Here is a 26,130-nt window from a genome sequence, read left to right as displayed (position 1 = left end):
GTTGAGGTCTTTTCGAAGTTGCTCAAACCCTACTCTATACATCATCTGCAACTGTGATTCCAGTTCATTAGTGATATAATTTACATATATAATAAAACTTAAAGATAGACATTGCAGATCGGGGAAGCATGCTGGAGGGCATCATTAACAACAGAACGTATCTCAATAAGACAGAATGGAAGAGGCTCGCCAACAGTACCCAGGAAACTGAAACTGTAAAATGACGGTGATGAAGAAAACTTGAATGTCCAATAATACAGCCCAGCAGAAAAAAAAAAAGAAACACCCATGTTGCAACAGCCCCAAGAGGCCATGGCCTACCAAGTGGCCGCTGCTCATCCTGAAGAACTGAAGATTATCAGGTGTCGTGTGCTCAGCGTTATTCTTGGGTTTCTAGACTGGGGCGCCATCTCACTGTCAGATAGCTCCTCAATTGTAATCACCTAGACTGAGTGGACCACGAACCAGCCCTCACATCTAGGTAAAAATCCCTGACTTGGCCTGAAATGTAACATGGGGCCTGTGGGTACAAGGCGGGCACGCTACCGCTACACCGTGGGGCCAGCACACAACGTAGCAGAACCCCCTCTTAATCACTAAAAGATCACTGTACTCTAAATCTCTAATTTCTAGAAATATAGCCACCACTTCTTTTGTGTTGCCTAATACCCTTCAGTAATGATGTTATTGGCTTTACGTTCCACTAACTACTTTTATGGTTTTCGGAGGCGTTGAGGTGCCGGAATTAGGTCCTGGGAGAAGTTCTTTACGTGCCAGTAAATCTGCCAACACAAGGCTAATAGCTTTCATTTTCATCAACAGTCTCCTAAGATCTACCCTACCAAAAGCATTCGATAGGTCAGTAGTGACACAGTTCACTTGACTTCCAGAATTTAAAACATCTGCTGTATCTTGGGGGAATCCTACAAGTTGATTCTCACAGGAGTAACCTTTCCTAAACCTGAACTACCTTCTATCAAACCAGTTAGTAATTTCATCCCCTTGAGAACTTAAGAGAACCATGGATTCCACGAGTGTCTTGTTAAGCGATAGGAATTCAAGGCTATCAAAGGGTAGGAAAGTTCCACCTATTCAATACCATTAGAATATACATTGTCTTATAAAACTGGGACTAGTTTCGACCCCATATATATTGGGTCATCTTCAGCCACGCTCCAATTGGAAGACATAAGTACACATATAACCAATAATAATATAAACACTATGGTATGACACAATTTACAGTCTTAATTTAAAACATTGATGAAGTCCGAACAACATATCCAAACTTGAAACTAAATGACACATCAAAACTGCTGTGGTTGATGCCGAACTATTTTGTTGTTCTTACAGGAGACAATTATCCGTGTAGACGAGCAACTTGATTGATAATTTATGTTTGTTCATTAGTAATATGGGTAATGACTTATGTAGCTTTTGGGGAACATTCGTAATTTGAATAGCATCGATCTGATCACATTGTGATGGAGAGTTTTAGACCATTAGCTTACAGGTACCAGACCCATACCAAGTAGACAGCTGAGTGGGTGCTTGTGAGCGAGACACACTTTACCTCAAATGTCTGTGAGGCCAGACATCAAACCAGTCTAAAGTGGAAAAACATAATATCTGGATTTTACATCTTCCTGTGTTTATGATTGCTAACTTGAAAATCGTTATGGTTTAAAAATCGTTACTGTACCTTGCCCATTATAGATTTACAATATAAAATTTACTGACTAATACATCTTGTGCTTCAGTTGGGAGCGTGCCTACAGTGATGAGCTCAAGAACTATACCGACCACGGTGATGTGGGAGAGATCTGGTTCGGTGAAGACAGCGCATTGAGGATAGTCAGGTAATTTTGTTTTGTCTTTCAGCATTCAACTTACAGAATTTTTTGTGGGAGTTTTGTGCCCGTCTTACTTCAGAATAATTTTGGATGTTGCACGCATTTCCAACTGCCTTAGTCTCACGGTACTCTCCTAGGTGTTAGCGCCCAGACTCTTCTCATCGTTATGATCCCAGTGTGCATGCTGCTTTGTCCAACATGTTCGCTCTAAATTTGATGTGGGTTTTAACCATCTTATGACTGCAATGGAGAGAAGAGAAAACACACACACACTCTCTCTCTCTCTCTCTCTCTCATGAAATCCCTATGTCGGTCCGTCTTTCACAGTGAGAACAGGTCAACAGCAGAAATGGGCACCAAGCATGGGTTGTCATCTATCCTTTACAAGAAAAATACAGTGAACCACTCAAGAACCACGATTCTTTTACTTTACGAAGAAAAATACATTTCTGTCAGCAAGGTGACTGTGTCATGTTGACGCGCCCAGCTCCAACCACTGGCACGAGTTTGATCTCCCTGAGTTCTTTTGCCGATGCTAAGAAAGTGACGACATCTGGAAGGTTGAAATTGGCCATGGATGTAGGTTGCAAGGACAGTATAGTGATGACCCAACATATTGCAATTGTTTGAAGCTGTACATATAAACATATACATATAAACGGGATTCCTTTGTGGGATCATGTGAGGCGAATTGAAGAGGGTAGGGTGTGGACTAGATTATGGAGGGTAAGAGAAGTAGGGGAGACCAATAATGTGATGGTTAGACTCGGTTTATAATGATTTAACCATTACATTGTATTGTGAGCGCAGCGAATGACTGCTACACTGCTGTGCCCTTAACATTACGAGCGCGATATACGTCCTGTTATAACTACCCAGTACTCACAATCTTGACTTCATGAAGCATTCAAACTTTGCAGACATATGCAGCTATGTCTCTGCAATCGATTGGAGGTTATCTTGTAGTTCTCTGCTGATTCACTTGAGACACTTGACACATTCGACACAGTGCTGTATCAGCTGTGGAATCTATGGAGCAAGGTGGGGTGAATCCGATTCCAACTTATTTTGCAATTAAGAATGGAAGCAATTTACCAGTGTGTGAATTTGATGACTATTTTGAGTTTTAAAAAAATGTTAAGTATTTACAAGAGTGTACCAAATGTTATAAAAGTCTTACACTTAATTCTAACAGTAGTGGTGTACAAATATTCTTCTTCTTCTTCATGTGCCATGTCCTCGCAGAACGTTGGCGATCAGTTTGTTTGTTCATAGCTGTTCTGAACAGAGTAAGCTTTGTCACCCCAAACCACTGGCTCAAGTTGCCAAGCCATGATGTCCTACTTCTCTCCGGACCACGTTTTCCATTAATTTTTCCTTGGAGTATTACTTGCAGAAGGTGGTATTTAGAGTTCCGCATCATATGACCAAAGTATTCTAGCTTCCTTCTCTTGATTATAGTGAGAATTTCTGGTTCTTTGTTCATACGCTGCAAAACGTCTATATTGGTCATTTTAGCTGTGCAAGGTATCTTCAGCATCTTTCGGTACGTCCACATTTCAAATGCTTGCGATCTCTTGCACATGGTCTCAGTTAGTGTCCATGCCTCAACTCCGTATAACAGAATGCTGAAAACGTAGCACCGGAGTAGTCGTGTCCGTAGTGAAATGGAAAGGTCACGGCTTGTCAAAAGTTTCCTAAGTCTCAGAAAAGAAGTTCTGGCCTGCTCAATTCTGTATCGGATCTCGTGAGTAAGGTCCTAGTCATCATTGATGTGACATCCCAGGTATTTAAATGTTGCCACTCTCGTGATCTGTTCCTTCGCTGTTGTGAGATTACCTTACAGCAGTTTATAACAATAGTAACACACACTTAATTCTAACAGTAGTGGTGTACAAAATATTGATGGTTCACAAACAAATCTAAATTATATGAGTTCCAAGCGGTTAGGGGGGAAAAAAAAACCACCACATAAATTACTGCCAATATTAAGAATGATTTACTGAATATCATAATCATTTATATCATTAATAGGATACCTAACTTTTGCAAGTGAAAGATTTGCAAAGATGTTGTTATATATTCATAGAGCCTTTCTAGGTCCAAAATTCATCTTTTCTTGCTTGCAAAATAATGCAGAATTTTTTGTCTGATATGAAATTTCCATTTTAATGTGAAATTCTGATTATTTTTTTTGCGATTTTTTTTTTTTTTTTTTTCGTGTGGGGCAGGGGCGATTTCAATTTTTTTACACATCATTTAATGAAGAATGTTCAAATCATAAAGTTTACTTCTGTAATTTGAAGGCCAAAGTGGCTCTCAACTCGTCGGGTTAGTTGGGACGCTATAGTATGTAAGTATTGCTCCCAGTGTGTTGCATGACGTAGGGAGAGTAAATAATCAATATTTGAGGAAGTTTTTGTGTAAAGAAGTGCAAAAAATCTTTTTGTTTTTGTGTGAGATGTCTTGATTTACAGAGAATGTTCCTTAGAGAGAAAGAATTGAAGTTCCACCATTTTCAATACAATAGAAATCTTTAAGCGTCTAAAACTTTAACAAAGAATTACATTTCGGCAATAATTTTGCCCTTCTTCAGTCGTGAAGAACATTTGACACAAAATTTGTAAGTAGAGAAACATCAGCAGAAATGTGAAAATACATCACTATGCTATAGTTATGATGCCAGTAGCACTGTTCGGTGCAGATGGACTGGCCCATGCAGTGAGATTCCCCAGAAACATTAGCGATAGCGTGGGGACCCGAGTGCGCTATAATACGAATGATGAGATGTGGCAGCAGCTCCATCTTGCATAATAATGCACACTTTACAGACACTTTACAGTAAGACAGTGTATACATTTCATAACAGAACATAAAGGAAAATACTCTATGCACTTATTTCGGTGTAAGGAATGTCCAGAATTATGTTAATTTTATTGCAAATGAAGCAACCCACAAATGGTCCTTCTGTGCAGCAGACTTTTGCATCCTGTGGACTTGAGCTTTCTGTGTTCTTACATAAAGCCTAGCAACATTGTCACTGGCTTATGATTACCGGAACAAGCTACGGTATTTAATCACACGTTTATTTTTTGAAATAGTTTCAGGTCCATGGAAACTACAAAATATTCCTTTGTAGGAGAAATAAGCCATGCTCTAGACATAATCAGTATCCAGTCATTGCAAGCATCTCATGGAAATCTGTACTGCTCTAGGGAACCAAGTGTCAGGGCAATTGAGTTTCATGTAAACACAATGTACACTGCAAGATCTGTCAGTGCGTGTTGTTGCTTCATTTAAAGATAAAAATTTCATTGTTCCGTATTGAAATTATTGATGTTAAAAATTAAATAACTGGAGGTTCAACCTGTTCAATACTCAAAAGAAAGAAACGTAGCAATCACATTTCTATTTAAATGGGACCGGTTTCGACCTTGCTTCATAACGTTATCAATTGAACCTACCTGTTTTTTATTCTATCTGCCTTGCGCTGCAGAGACACTAGTACTAAGTCTACCCAGTACACTAGAGATTAGAGAATGCCCATTCATACAGAAGATATTGAGACCCAGGAAGAACCATAGTGGCGAATGCAGGATCAGCACCAATATTGAAATATATCAGTGCATTGAATCCATCTCTGATGTGAAAAAAATGCCACATGAAGTTCTACGGACATATGAAGTGCATGAATTCAACCCGACTAAGGTGGTGGTGGTGGTGATTATTGTTTTAAAAGGAAGTACAATTAGGCAACCATCCTTTATATAACACTAATCGGAGAGAAGAAATGGAAGGGATCTGCACTTTGAAAAATGAAGGTATCGGACAAAGGAAGACAAGGGCCAAGAAGGGCATGAAATTAAAGACTTCCTAGGCCTTGTGTGCTCTAATACCGTCGGGGTTGGAAAAGAACAAGAGTTGACCAAGCGAGGTTGGATAGGATAGATGAAAGTGAGGAACCTGGCACAAGTAAGTGGAAGCAATGCCAGGACTCAGCTAAGAGCCCTGTGGTCGCCAACTCACGCTCTAAAGTTCAGAGCCCCTGGGGGCCCTTTTAGTTGCCTCTTACAACAGGCAGGGAATACCGTGGGTGTTATTCTACTGCCCTCACCCACAGGGGGAAACCAGACTAACCAACAAGATGTTGGTTCTATGAAAAAAAGTCCATCCAAACCATGGGTAACACCAGATAAGTTGACAGAATATGAGACTTAAAATGTATTTGGCAATACACAGGTCATTATACACGACAGGACCACCAGAAATAGGTGATTACTCACGAAAGGGAGAAGAAGAGACCGAACAAAGACAGCATATAAGGCAGAGCATGAAACTTATTGCACAAACTAAGGGAAGGACAGTCTGTTCCTAAGTAGTCCAAGTACTCTATAATAATAATAACCGGGCGAGTTGGCCGTGCGGTTAGGAGCGTGCATCCGGGAGATAGTAGGTTTTAACCCCACTGTCGGCAGCCCTGAAGATGGTTTTCCGTGTTTTCCCATTTTCACACCAGGCAAATGCTGGGGCTGTACATTAATTAAGGCCACGGCCGCTTCCTTCCCATTCCTAGGCCTTTCTTGTCCCATTGTTGCCATAGGACATGTCTGTGTCAGTGCGACGTAAAGCAACTAGCAAAAAAAATTGCCATTACTCGTTTTTAGGCTCTTGTTATGATGGGGTCAACACTCACAAAAGCTTTTAGAGCTACTGCCAGCAATTATTCAGTCCACCCTTTACTTCGCGAACAGATGCTCTTGCAGCCGCCCCTAACATGGGAAACAAATATTGCTGATGAATAGTGTACTCATACTATTCCCTGAGTACTGGGCTGCCTCTTCCACAATCTCCACCATTCCAAAGTCCACCTTCTCCATTGTAGATTGCGTTGAGATCTTCACACGTAACCCTGAGCTGGGACCCTTACCAGATGATACATACCATTCTGGGACACAACATAGGCAGCAGCGCCACTCCCTGGGCAGGGTTGCCTCCGAACAAGTGCTCTACCTCATACCGGTATATCCCAAACTGGCAGGAGCTGGCCAAGGGGTGAATATTAATAATAATAATAATAATTTTAAAAAAATGACCCTTCAGAGACTTGATTTCCCAAACAAGAGGCCTTGAGAATACATGTTTGAAGGAAAGAATTAACATATTAATCCTCCTTTGTCAGTTCCTAATCACTGCCTGTGTTCCAGGTGGCTGTCTTCCAATGACAGGGTGCACCTGACGGATCGCATCATAGATATTGGGTGCGGCAATGGGATGCTCCTAGTGGAACTGGTGAGTTATGTACACACTCTATGTCCAGGGACTGCCAAATATATCTGTACACATTATAATGAAGGAAAACTTTGTGTTGTTAATTTATGGTTGAATACAGGTTTCCTGCAGGTTTACCTATCTCATGTGCACTCTCTGTAGCCAACTTCTGTGGCAGTGTGAACTTTTCCAGAACTATAGCCAAAGAAACGGGACTTCTAGCTGTTTAGATCATCCTCTTTGCACATCACATTTGATCATGTAGTACGTTCTGTTCAAAACTTACATTTCCTCTGACTGCTGAACTTAAGCAAAATTTTCACATTTGATATACAGTGGAACCTTGATCCTCTGTTTTTGGAGGGACCATTAAAATAAAACGTACAACATGGGAAAATGGAAAATCCGAGAATGAATGAAAGCCATCAACAATTTGACTAAACATCACAAAAATGAAATATGTATAATTATAAACTTACAATAATCCTAAACCAAATCAAACCAAACTACAGCCCCAATGGGCCTCTGCCTGCCAAGCGACCACTGCTCAGCCCGAAGGCCTGCAGATTACGAGGTGACGCATGGTCACTGTGACGAATCCTCTCAGCCGTTATTCCTGGTTCTTTAGACCGGGGTCGCCATCTCACCATTAGATAGCTCCTCAATTAAAGGTAATCACACAGGCTGAGTGGACCTGGAACCAGCCCATATATCCAGGTAAAAATGCCTGACCTGGCTGGGAATAGAACCCAGGCCCTCTGGATGAGAGGCAGGCAAGTTAGACCACGAAATCGGCACCAAACATTAATTTCCGGTACGCAAGTTCAAAATCTCAATACCTTATATTCAGTTTTACAGGGGAAACTTCGTCAGTTTCCTGTGAAAACTTCTTTCAGTTCAGCAACTTTGATTAGCCAAACTCTTTGAAAAATCTAATAACGCCAAGGCAAACAACAATCGGCCACAAGTAGCTTTTAATTATCTAATAAAATAAAGCACATTAGATACAAAAGCACCGAAATCAATAGCTGCAGTCGCTAAAGTGCGGCAAGTATCCAGTATTTGGGAGATAGTTCAAACCCCACTGTCGGCAGCCCTGAATGTGGTCTTCCGTGGTTTCCCATTTTCACACTATTCAAATGCTGGGGCTGTATCTTAATTAAGGCCATGGCCGATTCCTTTCGATTCCTAGCCCATTCCCGTCCCATCATCGCAATAAGACCTATCTGTGTCAATGCGACGTAAAGCCAATTGTAAAAAAACAAAAAACGCCCAGAATGATAGCGAAATCCCTTCTTTTCTTAATCTTCCATTGTAATTTTGTCTCTGGTTCGTAGTCAGTTTCTGGAAATCTTGTACCACGTAAATTAGGCCTACATCGACTTTTAAAAGTTATATTGAAGCCAAGAACATGGTTTTCAAGGTAAGTATTGAGTTTCAGAAGTTCTCGAATGCATTATATTCAATTCTGCCCATAACCAATCCAATCAAATTGTAAAGAGAGAAAAAAAAAAAAAAAAAAAAATCATCAAAACTTCAGAAATTACAGTTATCTGTGACCTTGGGCTCAGCTGGAAAGCGCGCTTGCTGCACATGTCAGTACGAGTTGGAAATGATATAAACCATTTACAGGTAACATGCGCGAATAAAACAACTGCAGTTATTGACTTTTAACACAAAAACGTAAAATTCCCAATCTTATATTAGGACCAAAACAGTAACAGGCAATCCCAAGACCTCCTATGGCCTTTTGTATGTAAGGTGCAACATCTGTTCTGGTCTCGATAACATAATCGTATACGATAATATTAAAATACTAGATTTGTGCAAGATTTGTGTTAAGAAGGAGCAGTTTCAATTCCTGACTGAAAGCCCAGTTACTGTAGAGTGCCCTGACGAAAGTGGCGAAAACCTGTTTGGCAATACAATCGAAAAAAATAAGAATATAAACATCTAAACCTGAACATAATACGGACGTTTTATGAGTGCGAACATTTGACGAAACTCATTCTGTCTTCAAGAAGAGCTGTTAAAATCCTCTGTATTTCATTACAATTATTGTGGCCACTCTCCACTTTATAATTTCCAAGATTCTCTGAACAATACCTCGCGAATTCGATGCTAAGATGGTTCCTTATGCAAGTTCAATGCCGATCGCTTTTCCAGTACAGTACTTGCTCTAATTATTGCAGTGACGGTGCGTTAACGCCAAGATCCATAAATATGCCATAGTCATCCTTTCGTGAGATACAGTTTATTGAAAAACACTTGATCAAGGATTTAGCATTGATGGGACTGAAATTTCTGGACGGTTGATCCGGGAAATCATTTCTTTGAGGAACAGATAATGCGGGATTTTTACAACGTGATTTAATTACGATGCTCGCGGGACCACGTAATTTGAACGCATTATCCGAGAAAATGTAGGTTCCGGGAATGGATAATCGAGGTTCCACTGTACTACTTTAAGATAAACTTTTATTCCTCAAACATCAGCTGTGCTCAGGCCATCTTCTTTCAGTATCGTATATCATGCGTCGCGTGATCTTGCAGTCATGCGAGTAGGCAAAATTGTTAAGAAAACACTGTGCTACATATCGTTACAACAGTACACAGATACCAACTGTTGAAGAATGAAAACTTTTTTTTTTTTTGGCAGACCCTGTATACAGGCTTATTCTAAATTACTTACCTAAAAGAACAAATGTATCAAGTCATATGCAGAAAGATAGAACACATAATTGGAAATACTCAATTGTGGGAAATGGAATGGTATTTTGAAGAAAAACTGTCTTGTATAATTTTTTTGTGAACTTTGCCTGTTTGTAGGCACGAGAAGGTTTTGCCTCCTTGACGGGTGTGGATTACTCGCCAAATGCCATAGCTCTAGCCCGAGCTGTGGCCAGCAGTCAGGGCCTGGAGATCCACTACGAGGTGTGTGACGTGCTGTCTGGCGCCTTGGACGGCAGGCGGTACCAAGTCGCTCTGGACAAGGGCACATACGACGCTGTGAGCCTCTGCCCCGATGATACCAAGATGAAGAGGGAGCAGTACATTTCCTCTGTACATAGCTTGTTGCATCCTGGAGGCCTCCTGGTCATCACCTCCTGTAACTGGACGGAGAAGGAGCTGGTCGCACACTTCCAGGACAGTCAGTATAATCTCATTCCATATGGCTATATTATATAAGATTTTCTTCTTCATCTTTTCCCAGACACACTCTGTACCTTCACCATTCTTCTTCAGTCTGCTACGGTCTGCCATATTTATTTAATTATAAGCCGAGCCCCGGGGAAATGACAAATGAAAATTTAAAAAAAATAGTGAAGCGTTTAAAGCATTTAATTGTTTAGCCAGTCATCGCCACGAAATGATTCAGATTTGTCACCACTTATTTCTCTGTCAGTGCCTTCGTACGGAGCATAGTCTCCTGCGCCATCAAGCAAATTCGAGATCAAGCAGTGCACACAATTTTTCATGAAATGTAATGCTAGAATTTCAAAAGCTTCAGTTAGTAGAATTGTTTGAGTTTCTGCAGTGATAGCATCCATGAGAAGATTACTTGGAATTTCCTTCTGTACAAGATCAATATATAATCCACAACTCCTATGAAATAAAGTAGAAGTCAAGTTATGGCGAGAATTCATAACGACGAAAAATTCACTCGTTATAACTGACTGTCGTTATATCCGGTTTTTGTATAAAATATTATTACAAGTCCACCTGTTCAATACAATACAATATGATCCACTATTTCATATGGTTAAAATTTTATACATAATACATAAAAGTCAATGGTACATGTTTCACCCTCCTTTACGGGCATCATCAGCCTATATCAATCTTAAAAATAATACATATGGAGTCATTCTAATCTTATAAATTATAGGGTAAAATGTTGAAAAATGATTTCGTAAAACATTATACAATAACATCTAAAACAACAATAATGCACCGAAGTATGTTAAAAAAGAGTAAATTAACTGTTTTTGAAGATTAAAACGTGGTTAAACATGAATTTTGAGAGTTTAAAACTAAAATGGATCCTTTTTTATAATATCATTAAGACTGTGATGCCCTTGAGTGTAAACACAATCATCAAAGGGGGATGTTTCTTCAATTCCCATAGTTTGAATCCAAGATGGTAAAATCACTGTCAGTTATTTAAAACGGAAGTGTGAACGTAATAAACATGTTAAAATGTATACAGTTGGTATATCTGAAAGTAGAAAAGAAAATGGAACTTCTTGTAGAGGCGTTGCTAATGATAAAACGTATGTCAAAGCTAGCGGATGTCAGTAATTATGTTGGTAGTCGATTGGATCTAAAAGACAGTCAAGTTGATGTATAACTCCGTTGAAACATTTGTTGGAAGAAATGATCAAGTTTTTCTGAAACAAAATGCCTAAGGCGGTACTTACTCGTACGGTGCATATTAAGTACGTCGGGCTGTTCCAGCAACGCTAGCTTGACTGAGCTTTCTGAGACATACGTCAACTTCAATACGGAACCAAAATGAGAATAGTTACTTGTAAATTTTGTATAAAAGTCGGGAAAACCCCACATACACATTAATATCGATATGAAACGGCTGATGGCTGAAAACTTGTTGTATTTTATTGCGTTAGTGTGCTCGTGGTATCTGATAATGAAGTTTCTCCCGGTTTGCCCGATGTAGGTTTTTTTACAGGTGGTACATTTGATCCTATAAACTCCTGATTTTAAAAAACTGCTGGTCTTGTTGATGTGTGAAGTATTGTATAAAACGTTCATGTTCTTATTGTTGGTTTTGAAGGCTATTTTAACACCAACACATGCAAGATTATAACCATAATTTCACCAATATTGAACAAGACATGGACATCCTCGTATTAGCAAACAAGGGCCCTTTACTCAACATAATGGAAAATTACTACATACACCTAGACCAATACTTTAATGCCAGTCACAATCTCAATGAAATCTCAGAGAAACCCAACATACTCTTCGATCTATTTATCACTTTCCTCAGAAACAATAATACAGCCAACCTAAACTCAATCCTAAATTTAATCAAAGGTACTCTTCCAAGACAATTACACTTTCTCCCGCACCCTTCAGCCCCACCTTAAGCCCTCTTCCTAAGTCATATATAATTTTATATATGTCATTTCAATACAAGAACTTACTGATTTCCATGATTATAATTTTTACAACACCCCATTTATATTCTTTGTTAAAAACCTCTTAGTATGTATATTCCTTGTATTATTAACTATTACCATAATAACATCTCATTTCACTTGTTATTCTTTAAAATAACATTTTCTTAGGATTTCGCCAAAAGTGATCTTTGCTCCAATACGGCTGATGATGACCCCTAGATGGGTCGAAACTAGTACCGTGTAATTTGTAATTTTGTGAATATATTTTAGTATTGAAAAGGTGGAAACGTTTACGTTGTTATTATTATTACTTATATATTATTCTCAGTTCAATACGGACCAAAAACATGAAATTCATAACCATTAATAGTGTTTTTTCTTGTTTGAGTATTTGAACCTTGCTTCTAGTATTTTCCCATGTAAATAACTGAGTGGCTGAGGCCGAAACTATGGTTAAGATCTTGAATATTATTTTATGTGCCAGATGGAAATGGGCCGTAAATAGTGTTAATCTCGAACCAGTACGGACCTAAAAAAGGAAATAGTGAAATGAATATGAGTTATTGAGAACGATACGCGGTACTATAGAAAAGAATTGAAGATATGAAACTCACCTCAGGTTGAATGTAACAGCGTGCGGAGAGAGTGAGGAACAACTGTTGAATGTCAATGTAATTATGTAGGGGAAGGGGACGCAGGAGAGGTTGCGTTCACGTGTGCCTGTGTGTCAGGGGGGCGTGAGCTTTGCCGGGGATAGTAGGCTAGCGCGCTACGTAATATTTTATGTACTGATTGATTTTTAGGAATTTTTAAACTGTTAATCAATGAAATAAGCATGTCAAATAAAATTGTAGGTTTTTTCGAAATATCATTTAGATTGTAGTTGGGATTATAATATTGATCTAAAGTAATGTAACATTGCTCTGTTAGGTCTAGGAGTGGGCCTTTATTTATTGTTTCGATGATGTCCAAGTCCTTGTTGATACCGTAAAAATTGTGTTTATATTCCTGTGTGTGCTGACCTATTGCCGAAAATTTTCTATATTTTATGGCATTGACATGTTCATTGTATCTGATATTAAATGATCTCCCAGTCTGTCCAAGGTAAACACTGGTACAGTCGTTGCAATGAAACCTATATACACCTGATCTATCGAATGGGTTTTGTATATTAACCGATTTGGAGTTGTAAAAAATATCTAAATTTCTATTATTGGTTTTGAAGGCAATATTGACATTTCTTTTTTTTAAAAATATTGGTTAAACGGAAAATGTCAGAGTTAAAAGTAAAAGTAGCATATGTTTTTGTTTTGGGTGTTTCTTTTTGTAATTTAGTATTGGGTTGATGTTTAAATTTATTTATTATGCGTTCTATAAAACATTTGTTGTAGCCATTATAAGATGCGATTTTGCGTATAGTGTTGAGTTCTTTTTTACGTTCTATATTGGACATGGGTATATTAAATGCTCTCTGTATTAAATTATTGTATGTAACTCTTTTATGGCTAGGAGGATGTTCAGAATCGTGTTTGATGGTCGTGGCTGTATGTGTCGCTTTTCTGTAGATTTTGTATTCAAAAGAGGATGGGCGCCTGGTAATGGTTAGATCTAAAAAATTTAGGGTTTTATTGCTTTCAGATTCTATTGTGAATTTTATGTCATTATCGATGTTGTTGAGATGTATTAAGGTGGAAGGGGCGTCAGTAGTGCGTTGATCCATTATTATAAATGTATCATCTATAAATCTGGCCCAGAAGGCTATATTATTGAATGTCTTATTATTTATGATTTTAGTGTGTTCCAGAAAATCTATATAAATGTTAGCTAAGATACCTGATGCCGGCGAACCCATTGCTAGTCCGTCCTGTTTATAAATTACTTTGTTGAAAATGAAATAATTATTATTAGTTAGGAACTTCAAGATTAGTATGAAATCGTCTATTTCAAGTTTACTAAGTTTGCTGTGAGTGCGCAAATTTTTTAGAACGATTGGTATAACTTTTTCAGGTTTGATGTTGGCGTACATATTGGTGATATCGAATGAATGCATGGTATGATGTGCCTGTAATTTGAAATTTTCTAGTTGCTTAATTAGTTCTGAAGTATTTCTTATTGATTTCTTAGCTTGAAATGTATGATGCTTGCTTAAAAATTGTTGTATAAACTGCGCTGTTTTGTACAGAGGGCTAGGTCTGAAGTTTATTATGGGGCGTATAGGAACACCATTTTTGTGTATTTTAGGTTGTGCTTTTACTGTTGGTAGACTGGGGTTCATATTAATTAATTTGTTCTTTTCGCTGTCAGTAAAGAGGCATGTTGTATTTTTAAGAATTTGTTTTAGTTGTCTTTGAATAGATTGCGTTGGATCTTTATCTATGATTGTGAAGGTTTTGTCTGTAAAGAAATTCTGTGTTTTTGTAAAGTAATTTGTTTGGTCTAAAACAACAGTGACATTACCTTTATCTGCTTTTGTGATGACAACATTTGAATTTTTTATTTTGTTTTTAAGTTGACAGATCTTTTTTCTATTTTCAAGCTGCATTGTGTTAAAATCTACAAAGGGAATAAAATGCAATGGTGAAAGGATACACTGGATCAGATTTGCAGATGACATAGTATTAAGTGCAGACTCAGAAAAATAAATGAATAGAATGTTGGAAGTCCTCTCAGACACTCTTAAACCATGCAAATTAAAAGTAAACAACGGAAAACGAAAGTAATGGTAGTACAGAAAAATATGGAAGAAATTAAAACCAATATCAAAATTGATGACATCAGAATTGATCAGGTGAAACAATTATGTTATCTTGGTAGTATGATAACAGAGGATAATAGATGCTTCCTGGAAGTAAAGAGAAGAATAGCATTGGCAAAACAGGCATTTATGACTAAGAAAAACATTTTAACCAGCACACACATGAATATAGATGTCAGAAAATCCTTTGGAAAATCATTTGTATGGAGTACACTTCAGTATGGAAGTGAGAGTTGGACTCTTCGTAATTAGAAACGAATCGACTTGAAGCTGCTGAAATGTGGATATGGCAGAAAATGACCAGAATGAGCTGGACAAAAAGAAAAACCAACCTGGAAGTCTTAAGGGAAGTTAAAGAAGAGAGAAGATTATTAAAGGAAATGGAAAATGGGAAAATAAAATTTATTGGACATGCCATCAGACACAACACTTTCATCAATAACATTCTTGAAGGGAAAGTGCTGGGAAAGAAGGGAAGAGGAAGACCTAGGATGACATCAAGAAGAGGTTAGGATGTGACAATTACATGGAGCTGAAACGAACAGCCAATGAAAGAGAGAGTGGTTGCATAGACAAGGCATATTGATTGAGTTTCCTGCTTTGGAAATGCATTTGTCCCAGCATTTGGGCAGCGTTTTGATGCCCTCATCGTGAAACGAACAGGGTTATGTCACACTCTCATCTTCAAATCGTTGGCCTCCTAGAGCTTTTTTAAATGGTCCGAACAAAGGGAAATCACAGGGCTATAAGTTCGGGCTGTAAGGAAGATGATCAAGTGTAGTCTAGTGCATTTCCTATAGCTTGAAGACAGTTAGAGCTGCAGTATGGGGCCGTGCATTGTCGAATCGGTTGGTCTCATCTTTTGTGGCAATATGCAACCCTTGCCTTGTTCAACAGCTCGCAGTAGTAAGCAGCATTGATTTTGCGTTGCTCGTGCAAAAAATCAATCAGCAAAATGCCTCGCTGAAAAAAAAAAAAAAAAAAAAAAAATCCCTGGTTTCAAGAACCTTGCCAGCTGACAGTCGAGTCTTGGCTTTCACTGGTGCTGCCTCCCATTTCTTCCGCCACTCCTTACCAGCTTGTTTGGATTCGGGAGTGTAGTGGTGGACCCATGTTTCGTCGCAGGTGACCATCCGACTCAAAAATGCATCACTTTCTTCCGCAAACCTTGCTGTAAGCCTCTGACAGACCTCCAAATGTCTCAACTCAGATTTTCAGTCAAGAGGCGAGGGACCCATCTGAAACACACTTTACTGAACTGTATGTCGTTTGTGATGATTGCTTGACAGCACCCATAACTGATTCCGACTTGTTCTGCAATTTCTGATACTCTCGTCCGTCGATCGTCATCAGTAATGTCTTTAACCACAGAAATGTTTTCATCTGTAATGCTGATCAAAGGACAGTGATCGTGTTGCTGATTATCCACATGTTCTAGTCCTTCATTAAACTTTTTATGCCAGGCAAACACACACATCCTTGACAATGTTTGATCACCGAACTGTGCAGTCAATCTCTGGCAAATTTCTACCCCTGTAACTCCTTTATGAGCAAGAAATTTTATAATTATACGTTGCGCAGTGGAGGAGTGTACCCATTGCTCCAACATCATGAACGTTACTGATGAAACGGTGGGAAATATCTAACAGCACGCTCTCCCCACTCCTAATGGTCCCGCCTAAGCATAGCATAAGCACGGAGCCAATTCTACCAACTGTTGATGTTCAGGAACAAAAATCCCTTTTATTTGATTAACCTTCATATAGCTGGTTACCTCTGCACGCACGTCTCGCTTCCCGGATTCGACCAAATTCAGCAGCTAGCGTTGTATAGGCCTAATCACAGACGTTGAAGGTCGACGAACTATTTTATTGTGCCGTGGTATGGCCATTCCGCCGTTACGTTTTTCGTGCACATACCTCACAATTTCATCTTCGACTCCTTTAAAGCATCCTTGTTGTGGACCACGGAATTCATGCTAACGCCAAATATTGGCTTTAGTTAGATCTGTGCCTATTTTCTGGAGGCTGCACAATTATTCTACATTTCCAAATGTTTAATAACCGTTAACTTAAAATTGGCATCATAATATCGACGAGAACCCATTGAAAATTTGCCGGTAATACCTGTTCCGCGCATTTACAATACGAAATACAATACATCACGAAAATATTCCTGCTGTCTATAAAACTTAATTTTACTAAGCGCCAGGTACAGTAGACGCATTATTACTCTGCCACTGAGTATCCGTTGCCTTTCGAAGAATTCAAAGGTTTGCATATTTTGATGCCATTCTGCAGATTTGAGAAACATTTTTGTAGAGGCCAATATGTTTTGTGTGCGCATGTGCAGGGGCGAAAAGAAGCAGCGTGTTTACCGCGGTAGTTGCCAGTGGCATCCATTAACTTACTGTTAGGCCCCGAATGCAAGATGACCCTTGATTTTTCACAAGAGATTCTAAGAGAAAAGAACATCGTCTTGGATTCAGAGAAATACGGTATCACTCCAGAGGCTTCTATGGCAAGCGTTTCAGTTTTCTTCTTCAAACGGCCTCATCTAACCTAACTGTATATGTATCATGAAAACATATTTCAAACGCATGTAGAGAAATGATAACCTCGCTATAAATTTTCATGATAATAGCCTTTCTGCAATTTAACCAGATACGAGAAAATATAAACTAACCTCTGAAATCAATTATGCACTCTGCCAAATCATAGGGTGTATCCCATTCTTACTTAATTGCTGTATTTAGCATTAAAATTAAGCAATCGTTTAGTCAGCCATTATTCTTAACCCATTCCAGTCTGGGCCTTAATATCCCTAACAAACGTTCTGGACTGGGCATTTTTAAGGATCTTTAAAATATTATATCTCTGTACCTGTAGGAGATATTGACATGATTCTTTTTTCTTTGTGCTTGTTTGAGCATCTAATTTTCAAAAGCGCTCTTTGTATTATGTCAACTATCACTTGAGATTTTAAAATTGTTTACATATTATACCATGTTTTGCGAATGGAGGAAAGGTCTGACGGATAACGAAGCAAATACATTTTTCTGAAATACAGTAATATTTACAGTAATATAAAATGTGCATTGCAATTACAAAACAGCAACGATAATAAGTACGATATAAAAATAATTTTTCAATAATAATAATAATAATAATAATAATAATAATAATAATAGTAATAATTACAATAATGAAAATGGGTGCTCTTACGAAATTTTATTTTAATTGATAAATTTTGTTAAAAGTTACTCAACTGTAAAAATATTGTTCCATTTATTACGAAAGACTTCTGAGAAAGAGAAAATACAGTCTTCTAAACAGACAACTTTACGAATATGTAGACAATCTTACGTATTCACGCAAATATGAAATACGCGGGAATATGAGCTAGGCCGTAAAACGAACTCCAATCATAATGAAATGCAAGAAGTTGTTTCGAATGCATATGTCAATAATATCTTCATTTGCGCATAAACTTATAATATATCATAAAATATCGAAAATATCACTTTCATCAAGCACATGTTTGCTGCGAGAAGCCATGTCTTAGAGCTCACTGAGTGACAACATCTACTGATGCATGCTGTTCAAATATATCGTAAATTCTCTGACTTAGACATATAATACTGCCATCTGCTTAAATACTCCCGTAACTAATACATTAGGAAACATGATGTAACCACCAGAATGCGTGCATAGCTCGTTCTCGATTTTTAGCGAATTGTCAAACCTTACTACGAGCTATGCCCGCAGCGCGTCCTGAACGTAATTTCGGCCGCTGCGAGCTATGCTCGCAGTTAGACTGGAAGGAGTTAATAACTTAACGATTTATTGGACACATTACGCATTTATTACAAAAACATGTTCTCTTTCATTTCATATTTTCTTTATGGAACAGCAGTCGACAGGTATTTCTAATCGACTCTGACATCGCCTTCGAATTCACAACTAAGTATTTTTTATTTTCCACCTTGTCGATACATTAGTTGCTTAAGGCAACTTATTGGTTAAAAGTGGTACATGTTTCATATATTATTAACATCTTCAGCCACATAACACTGTTTAGATGAAAAATTCATAAATTGACGAAGTATCAATGCTTTGGGAGAAAATGTCCTTAAAAATAGCATAAGAAGATTAAATGACAACATTAAAAACAAAATACTCCTGAGAAAATATATAAATTCTTTTTACAATTATAAGCGGTTGTCAAAGAAACACTTGTATAATAGTCCATAGAGAATATGTCCTGATGAATATTCTTTTCTTAAAAAGTTCATGTTTAAAAAAATTATAAATTGCAAATTATACATTTTTTAGTAATTGTCGAAATGAAGAAATCTAGGTTTCATAATGTGGCTCTTATTACTATTGGAGATGACAATATCACTAATTCCTAGTTGTCAGTTCTCTTTAAACCTTCTTGCCTCTGGAACAGTCTCTCTTGTCTTTTTATGGTCTTGTGTCTGGTGTAGTACACCAAGGAATTATATTGCAGTACCTCTTCCTTGCATCGATACTGGCCATGTTAATAATACCGATTCCAAGTCAAGGAGCATTTCGAACCAGGAAAAAGGTAAAGAAAAGGTCGGCTTACAACCGGGTAAATGCCGTATACATGTCGTTTTCACTACAGAGTGGCCATCCTGTAGCACTTTTCTTTCCTTCCTTGAAGGCTTTTTTTCAGAATCCCACTGTCGGCAGCCCTGAAGATAGTTTTCCGTGGTTTCCCATTTTCACACCAGGCAAATGCTGAGGCTGTAGCTCAATTAAGGCCCCTACCTGTCCCATCATCGCCGTAAGACCTATCTGTGTCGGTGCGACATAAAGCAACTAGCTCAATAATTAATAATAATAATAATAATAATAATAATAATAATAATAATAATAATAATAGCGTGTGGCCTCCAGAGAATCTACAGGTGACCTGCACGTCTGTGAAAATGGGGCCCTACCTATGATAAATTCTAATGCTCTCAAGTCATTGGAATTAACCAATAAAAGTTAACCCCCCCCCCCACCTGCTCAGGAATTGAACCCAGGACCGTCTGAACCAAAGGTCAACATGCTAACAATTTAGCCATGGAGTCGGACAGAGGAAGAAACGAAGGTCCTAAGTAAATGAGGAGATACAGAAAGGAGTCTGTCTGTTAGGTCATCACGCAGAAAAGTGCTTGCACCTGCAACAACCCTATGTGTGCCAGGCTGAGTAGCTCAGGTGGTACAGCGCTGGCCTCCTGGCAGGATCAATCCCAGCTCATCCGATGGTATTTCAGGTGGTCAAGTACGTGAACCTCGTGTTGGTGGATTTACTGGCACGTAAAAGAACTCCTGTGGGACACAATTCTGGTATGTTAGCATCTCTGAAAACTGTAGAATTAGTTAGTGGGATGTAAAACTAACAGCCGTAATTAATGCTAAATATGAGTTGTCTCTTAGATTGTCAGCCTGAAGGCTGCCTTGTGTGGTAATGGCGGCACTGATACGAGGTGTTCTAGGCAGGGCGAGGAGTGAGCTACAGTAGTTCACCATTGCTTTGTTCACTGAGTTAGTAAGTGCTACTGCAGCATGACTGACCCCAGCTCCTTTCACTCTTTCCCCTACTAAATCTTGCTGAACTCGCACATTGCCTTGCTCGGTTTGCATAGTACAGCGAACTCAAGTTTGAAACAATCTTCCTCTGCCATATGTAGGCTAGATATGTAACTTCTTGGAACCAGTGAATTCCCTGCGCTTCCTAGATATGAGTCGCCTGCATAGAATACTATAACACCGCGTTTTCATACGTTTCCTTGGATAAAACCAACAGCTGATTGAATGTAAACACATTGCAGCTACATAGCTGCATATAACCAGCTGAGCATGAGGATGTTTGTTACAAATTAGATCAATATGTTGATGAACGCAATGATGGTGACTTAAAAATTTATGGTGATGATTATTAAAGTGATTAGGAAGCAGCTGACAAAGAAGATAAATTTAAATACACATTTTTAAACGGTCATATTTTCACTAATTTATGTAGTAACCATGAATCCTGTGCATGGAAAAATTTGTGTAAAGAGGGTTCGCAGGACTGGTTTGTTATTAACAAGTGACTATCTGAGACTTAACTTCATTCATGCACTCGTCGTTAGCGTGAAATGTTTATTTTATGAATAGAAAATTGTCTAAAGAACAGCACGTGTTTGCTATACAGATGTGGTGGAAATTGATTGAAATTATGAAGATGTAAGATGATCTTGCATTGAAAAGTTCCCAGGCACACAATCAGTGTGCACGCAAACTATCTATAAATTAAATGGGAGGTTCGAGCAGCTGACTTACCAGGTATTGGTTGCCCAAAATCAGAAAATCTGCAAGAAGAGCTTCTGTATGTATGTTGCGTATTCAGCCCAAGCTTCTAAGGAACTAGAATTTTCTGACAGGACTTTTTAAGGAGAATATTAAAAACATTACTACACGCCTTAACCTGAATCCGCCCAGCGTGCCATATATGGCATGGCAAACTACACAGTCTTCTTGGACTCTTATTATTGAAACCGCGCGCACCGTATCCAACGCTAAAAGCTACAAATTTATTCTCAAAAAATTCAATCTTGGGCGGATCCAGGTTAAACGACGATGATCCTGATTGAAGACATGAATTCTGTGAGTGGTATGTGATCCACAGTAAAAGTGATCCTAACTTTACAAAACAATTTTATGGTCTGATGAAGCAAGTTTTAAGTCAAATACAGGGGTTAACAAACACAACTGCTTGTCTTCTAAAAATCCATGATTTTTTATTGAGAAGGAGTTAAATGTTATTGAAATTACTGTTTGCGCTGGTATATGTAGCAATGCGTATGGAACTGTGACTGTAGAAAGGTATCTTGAAATGTTAAGAGAAGTAAAACTAGACAATATGTCTGTACTTGAAGCAGTACGAAACCGCCTTCTTTGGCAGCAAGGCAGTGCTCCACCGTAGTACTGATTAAATGTCTGTTCTTTATTAGATGAGAATTTTGAAGAGTGGATAGGAAGGCAGGGTAAAATCGATTGGCCTCTGAGATCACCTGTCCTTGCACCGTGTGATTTTTCAATGTGGGGGATATTGAAAGACAAAGTTTTCGCTACAAAACCATTAAACCTACAGCAGGGATTTGACTGAAAAAGAATTTGAAAACATTTTTGGTAAAAATGGGGAGTTGGATGACAAGATATGTAAATTAGTATTCAAATGGTGTTAAATGTCTGGATAAGAATGGAGGCCACTCTGAACATTTTCAGTAGGATATCTGAGGGATCATCATTTTGTATAAATTGTTAAAGCTACAATACTCTATAATGCATTTTAGTTAACTGACTTATGCCGCACCCTGTACGTTGCTAGAGATAGACATTCACGTATGCCCCTGTTAAAGCATTACACCTACTTGAACAAATAATATCAGTTTGAATCCTCGAGTTAACTCTGTTAACAGGAAGGAGGCTGGCATCAAAATACATGTTACCAAGGTTTTAGGAAGATGAACATGTAATGAGGATGGGTAGGAGGAGGACAGCAAGGAATTACTTTGACAGAGAAGTGAGGATGGTGGTGGTGATTATTGTTTTAAGAGGAAGTACAACTAGCAGCCATCTTCTACGTAACACTAATCAGATAGAAAACATGGAAAGGATCCGACACTTCAAAAAATAAAGGTATCGGCCAAAGAAAGACATGGGCCACGAAGGGTGTGAAAACGAAAGACTCCCTATACTCCGCACGGCCTTACTTCTAAATTGAAGTTTAGCAAAACAAACGAGCATCGCCTTCTCTCTGTTGCCAGCGCGCTACGCCTGCGAGAACAGCTGATGCAATATGACCGCGGTAAACAGCCCTTTAAATTGTAATACAGTACTCAGAAAAACGAATGAATATGGATTGAAAACAAATTCACAAGAACTACACTTTCTGACAATATCTGGCACTAAAAGAGAATATATTATTAACAATAAAAGAGAATGAGGAAATAACACATCACTCACTGCTAATGGCTGGCACAGAAAGGATGTTATGGCCTACAGACGGAACACTCCACTGATCTCAGTCACTGGAACACTCAAACAATATGAAAAACACACTAAATATTGAAGGAAAATGCAAAAGATCGCGAACCATACCGAATACCATACACGCTGAGCGAGATAGGTTAACCACGTGGCGAATGTAAATATTAGAGTTGGCAACTAGGTTTCGAGATCGTGCTCTGCCGATATAAATCGATATGAATGGCAGCTTGGGATTGGTTGGATGTCTATGCTTCAGCGCATAACCACCAGACAGAGCCAAAATCTGCTAAAACGTCAATTTAGAAGTAGAGCCGTACGTAGTATAGGTCTCGAATGCTCTAATACCGCCGGGGTGAGAAAAGAACAAGAGTTGATCAGGGGAGGTCGGATAGGATAGATGAAAGTGAGGAGCCTGGCACAAGTAAGTGGAAGCAATGCCAGGACTCAGATCAGAGCCCTGTGGTCGCCAAACCATGCCCCCTCCCAGATTGAGAGCCCTTAAGGCCCCTTTTAATTGCCTCTTACGACAGACAGGAGACCCCACCCACAGGGGATCAGTAGGGAGGCCAAGGAATCACTGGATAGACACAGTGGGGGTTTTAGAATGAAGTCCTGTGTTCTCTGCATTACTGGGAAAAGAAGAACCCTATCAGTTAGAGCTTTTCAGACTGTCGTTAAGTGTTACATTACCTTGCACGGTGTTCGATGTTTCTTGATGTGTGTACTTACAGTAGGTAATCTCATTGTATCATTTTAGAATAATTATAGTGTATTTTCTCTCCTCAAAAATTTGAACCAAATATCTCCGTAATCATAATAATATTCTAAAGGCTAAGGCTTTTGTCATTGCAGCCATAGATTTCTGTCTCATGCCAAGTCCTCAGACGCAAGTTCTTGAAGTAAAGTGCTCTGCGTCATCCTCTTTCTCCTTCCTTGGTAATTCTCCATTCTGCAGAATCTCGCCAATAAATTTTATTTTTATTTTTTTCAATTTCAGTGATAAACTTTACTTTTCTCTCTCTCTCTCTCTCTCTCTGAGGACTTTGTTATTGCTACCGGTATGTCATACACATCCCCTGCATTCTCCTCCTGACCCACATTTCAACTGCTCTAACCTTTTCTTTTCCTGAAACAGATATGTCAAGTGGAATTTGCAAAATAAATTATTTAGAGAAGGTGTTCTACAGCTATCTCGGAGAAGCATGTTATTATTCCAGGTTTTGCCAGATAGTTAGTCAAAGAATGTCCATCGGAGAGGGATAATAACATCCAGTTGCACTAGTTGTTAGCTCAGCTGCTTGCGAACTGTCACGTATCTGTAATGTACAAGTTGCACTCGTCTTTTTTGTAGCTCAGTTAGTACACCATCTGCATGTTGCCATGTCAGACAGCTGTTAGCCCTTTAGTCTTACGAATACAATCACTATCATCGGTTTTTACTGGGTTTCTTATATTTTATATTTCATCACTCTACCAAGCAAGATAGATCTACAACTCTCTATTAACGTTACAACAACACTTCAAAGAATATAATTACAGTATATAGCAAAGAATACCTATGTTACAATTAAAAAAAAAATTCAAACCTTAGTCTGAGAACTTACACTGTGTTTATAATTCTGTATTTCCCACATCACTCCCTTCTCAGTCTCACAGTCACATCAAACACTCAGTGAACAGCGCTGGAAATCATACTACACGACCTGATTTAGTAGTTCTGATTTATTTTCTTGAAGTGCTGAACTTTGTTCATTGTTTGTAGTCTTTGGGAAGGTCAACTGTGTAGGTTCATCACTTTTGTCAGCATTATCAGGTAAACTGTAGACTGGTTTTAGTCTGTCTATTGATATGTTCACTAGTTTATTTTTTTATCTTTACTGCAAAGAACTTGGGGTTTCATTGGACAGCTTCACAAGGACCTTCATACAGATTTTCCAGTCCCACTTTCACTCTGTCCATCCTTATGAATACCTGACTCGAGGTGTTGATGTCTCTGTGAATAAATAGTGTCCCCTTTGACTTATGGGAATATTCAACAGGTTTAAGCTGGGTCATAATTGTCAAAGTTGAGAAACAAATACTGGTAGTTCCACATTCACTTTTGCACCGCGTTCATTGGAGAAGTCTCCAGCAAACTTGAGAGTGGAACCATACACCATTTCAGATATTGTTGCATGACTTCCTTCTCTAATAGAGCAGCATAGACCAAGTAGGATTTTAAGTAGTATTTGAGTCCATTTAGTAGTTGCATTTGCCCAGATAAATGTCTGGATACGTCTGAAAGTAGTTTAAAAATTACTGTAGTGTACTGTACAGTAGTATACGAGTAATATCCTATTAGAATTTAATGTGCTTATTTTATTATTGTAAAATATTTGTGTAGTACTGGTGTAGTAGAGGTATCCGTAGAAACTCGTACTAAAATACTGTTGTTGTAATTAGGATAGGCTTAATTGGATGGTGTTATGCATCACTTGACCAAGCGCCAAAAGTCGATTTTGAGATATTGACACAAACGCAAAATCCTTTGTATTAATTCACATTTTCTGTTAAATGTGAGGTATTCTATACCAAAATGAAGACAGAAACATAAATTTTCTTTTTAATGTATAAAATTTAGGGATATTTGAAGTATATTGTCGTAATCTGAGATAATGGCGCTTGGTCACTTGATGCTTTATTGCGGTTACCTTAGTTTTTTGTTTAGCATCACTTGACCAACAAATAAAACTGTCATTTAGTGATCGAATGGACTTTCAAAAATTCAGTGCAGTGTAAAATATGATACTTGTTAACTAATGTTATTCCTTATTTAAGTTCAGGATTAAGTTATACATAACAGAATACAACATGACATAGAAAAACATGAATTTTAGAATATAGTATAGAAATTACACTGGTGTAACATAATGCAGGATTTTAAGAATTTTCGAGTTCAAAATCCATATTTCCACAATCAGACCCATCTATATCATCGTCTATTCCAGGTTCACTAAACAGGTCCTTATAGAAAGGCTTAGCATCGTTGGGAATTCGCTTCATGAGGGAGCGCAGGTCGT

General features: G+C 38.4%; 1 protein-coding gene across 1 annotated transcript in view; it reads left to right on the top strand.

The window, feature by feature from the left end:
- Window positions 1–26,130, top strand: part of LOC136884330 (EEF1A lysine methyltransferase 2) — a 41,900-nt gene that overhangs the window by 4,123 nt on the left and 11,647 nt on the right. The window contains exons 2-4 of the mRNA XM_067156428.2: window positions 1,761–1,859; window positions 7,058–7,142; window positions 9,951–10,272. Coding sequence (XP_067012529.2) covers window positions 1,761–1,859; window positions 7,058–7,142; window positions 9,951–10,272 — 506 coding nt within the window. The remainder of the gene's footprint in view (window positions 1–1,760; window positions 1,860–7,057; window positions 7,143–9,950; window positions 10,273–26,130) is intronic.

The sequence above is a fragment of the Anabrus simplex genome, chromosome 12 (assembly GCF_040414725.1).
Source record: "Anabrus simplex isolate iqAnaSimp1 chromosome 12, ASM4041472v1, whole genome shotgun sequence".
NCBI classification, from domain to species: Eukaryota; Metazoa; Arthropoda; class Insecta; order Orthoptera; family Tettigoniidae; genus Anabrus; species Anabrus simplex.
Note: the sequence above shows the minus strand (reverse complement) of the source record. Positions and strands in the feature narration are given on the sequence as shown.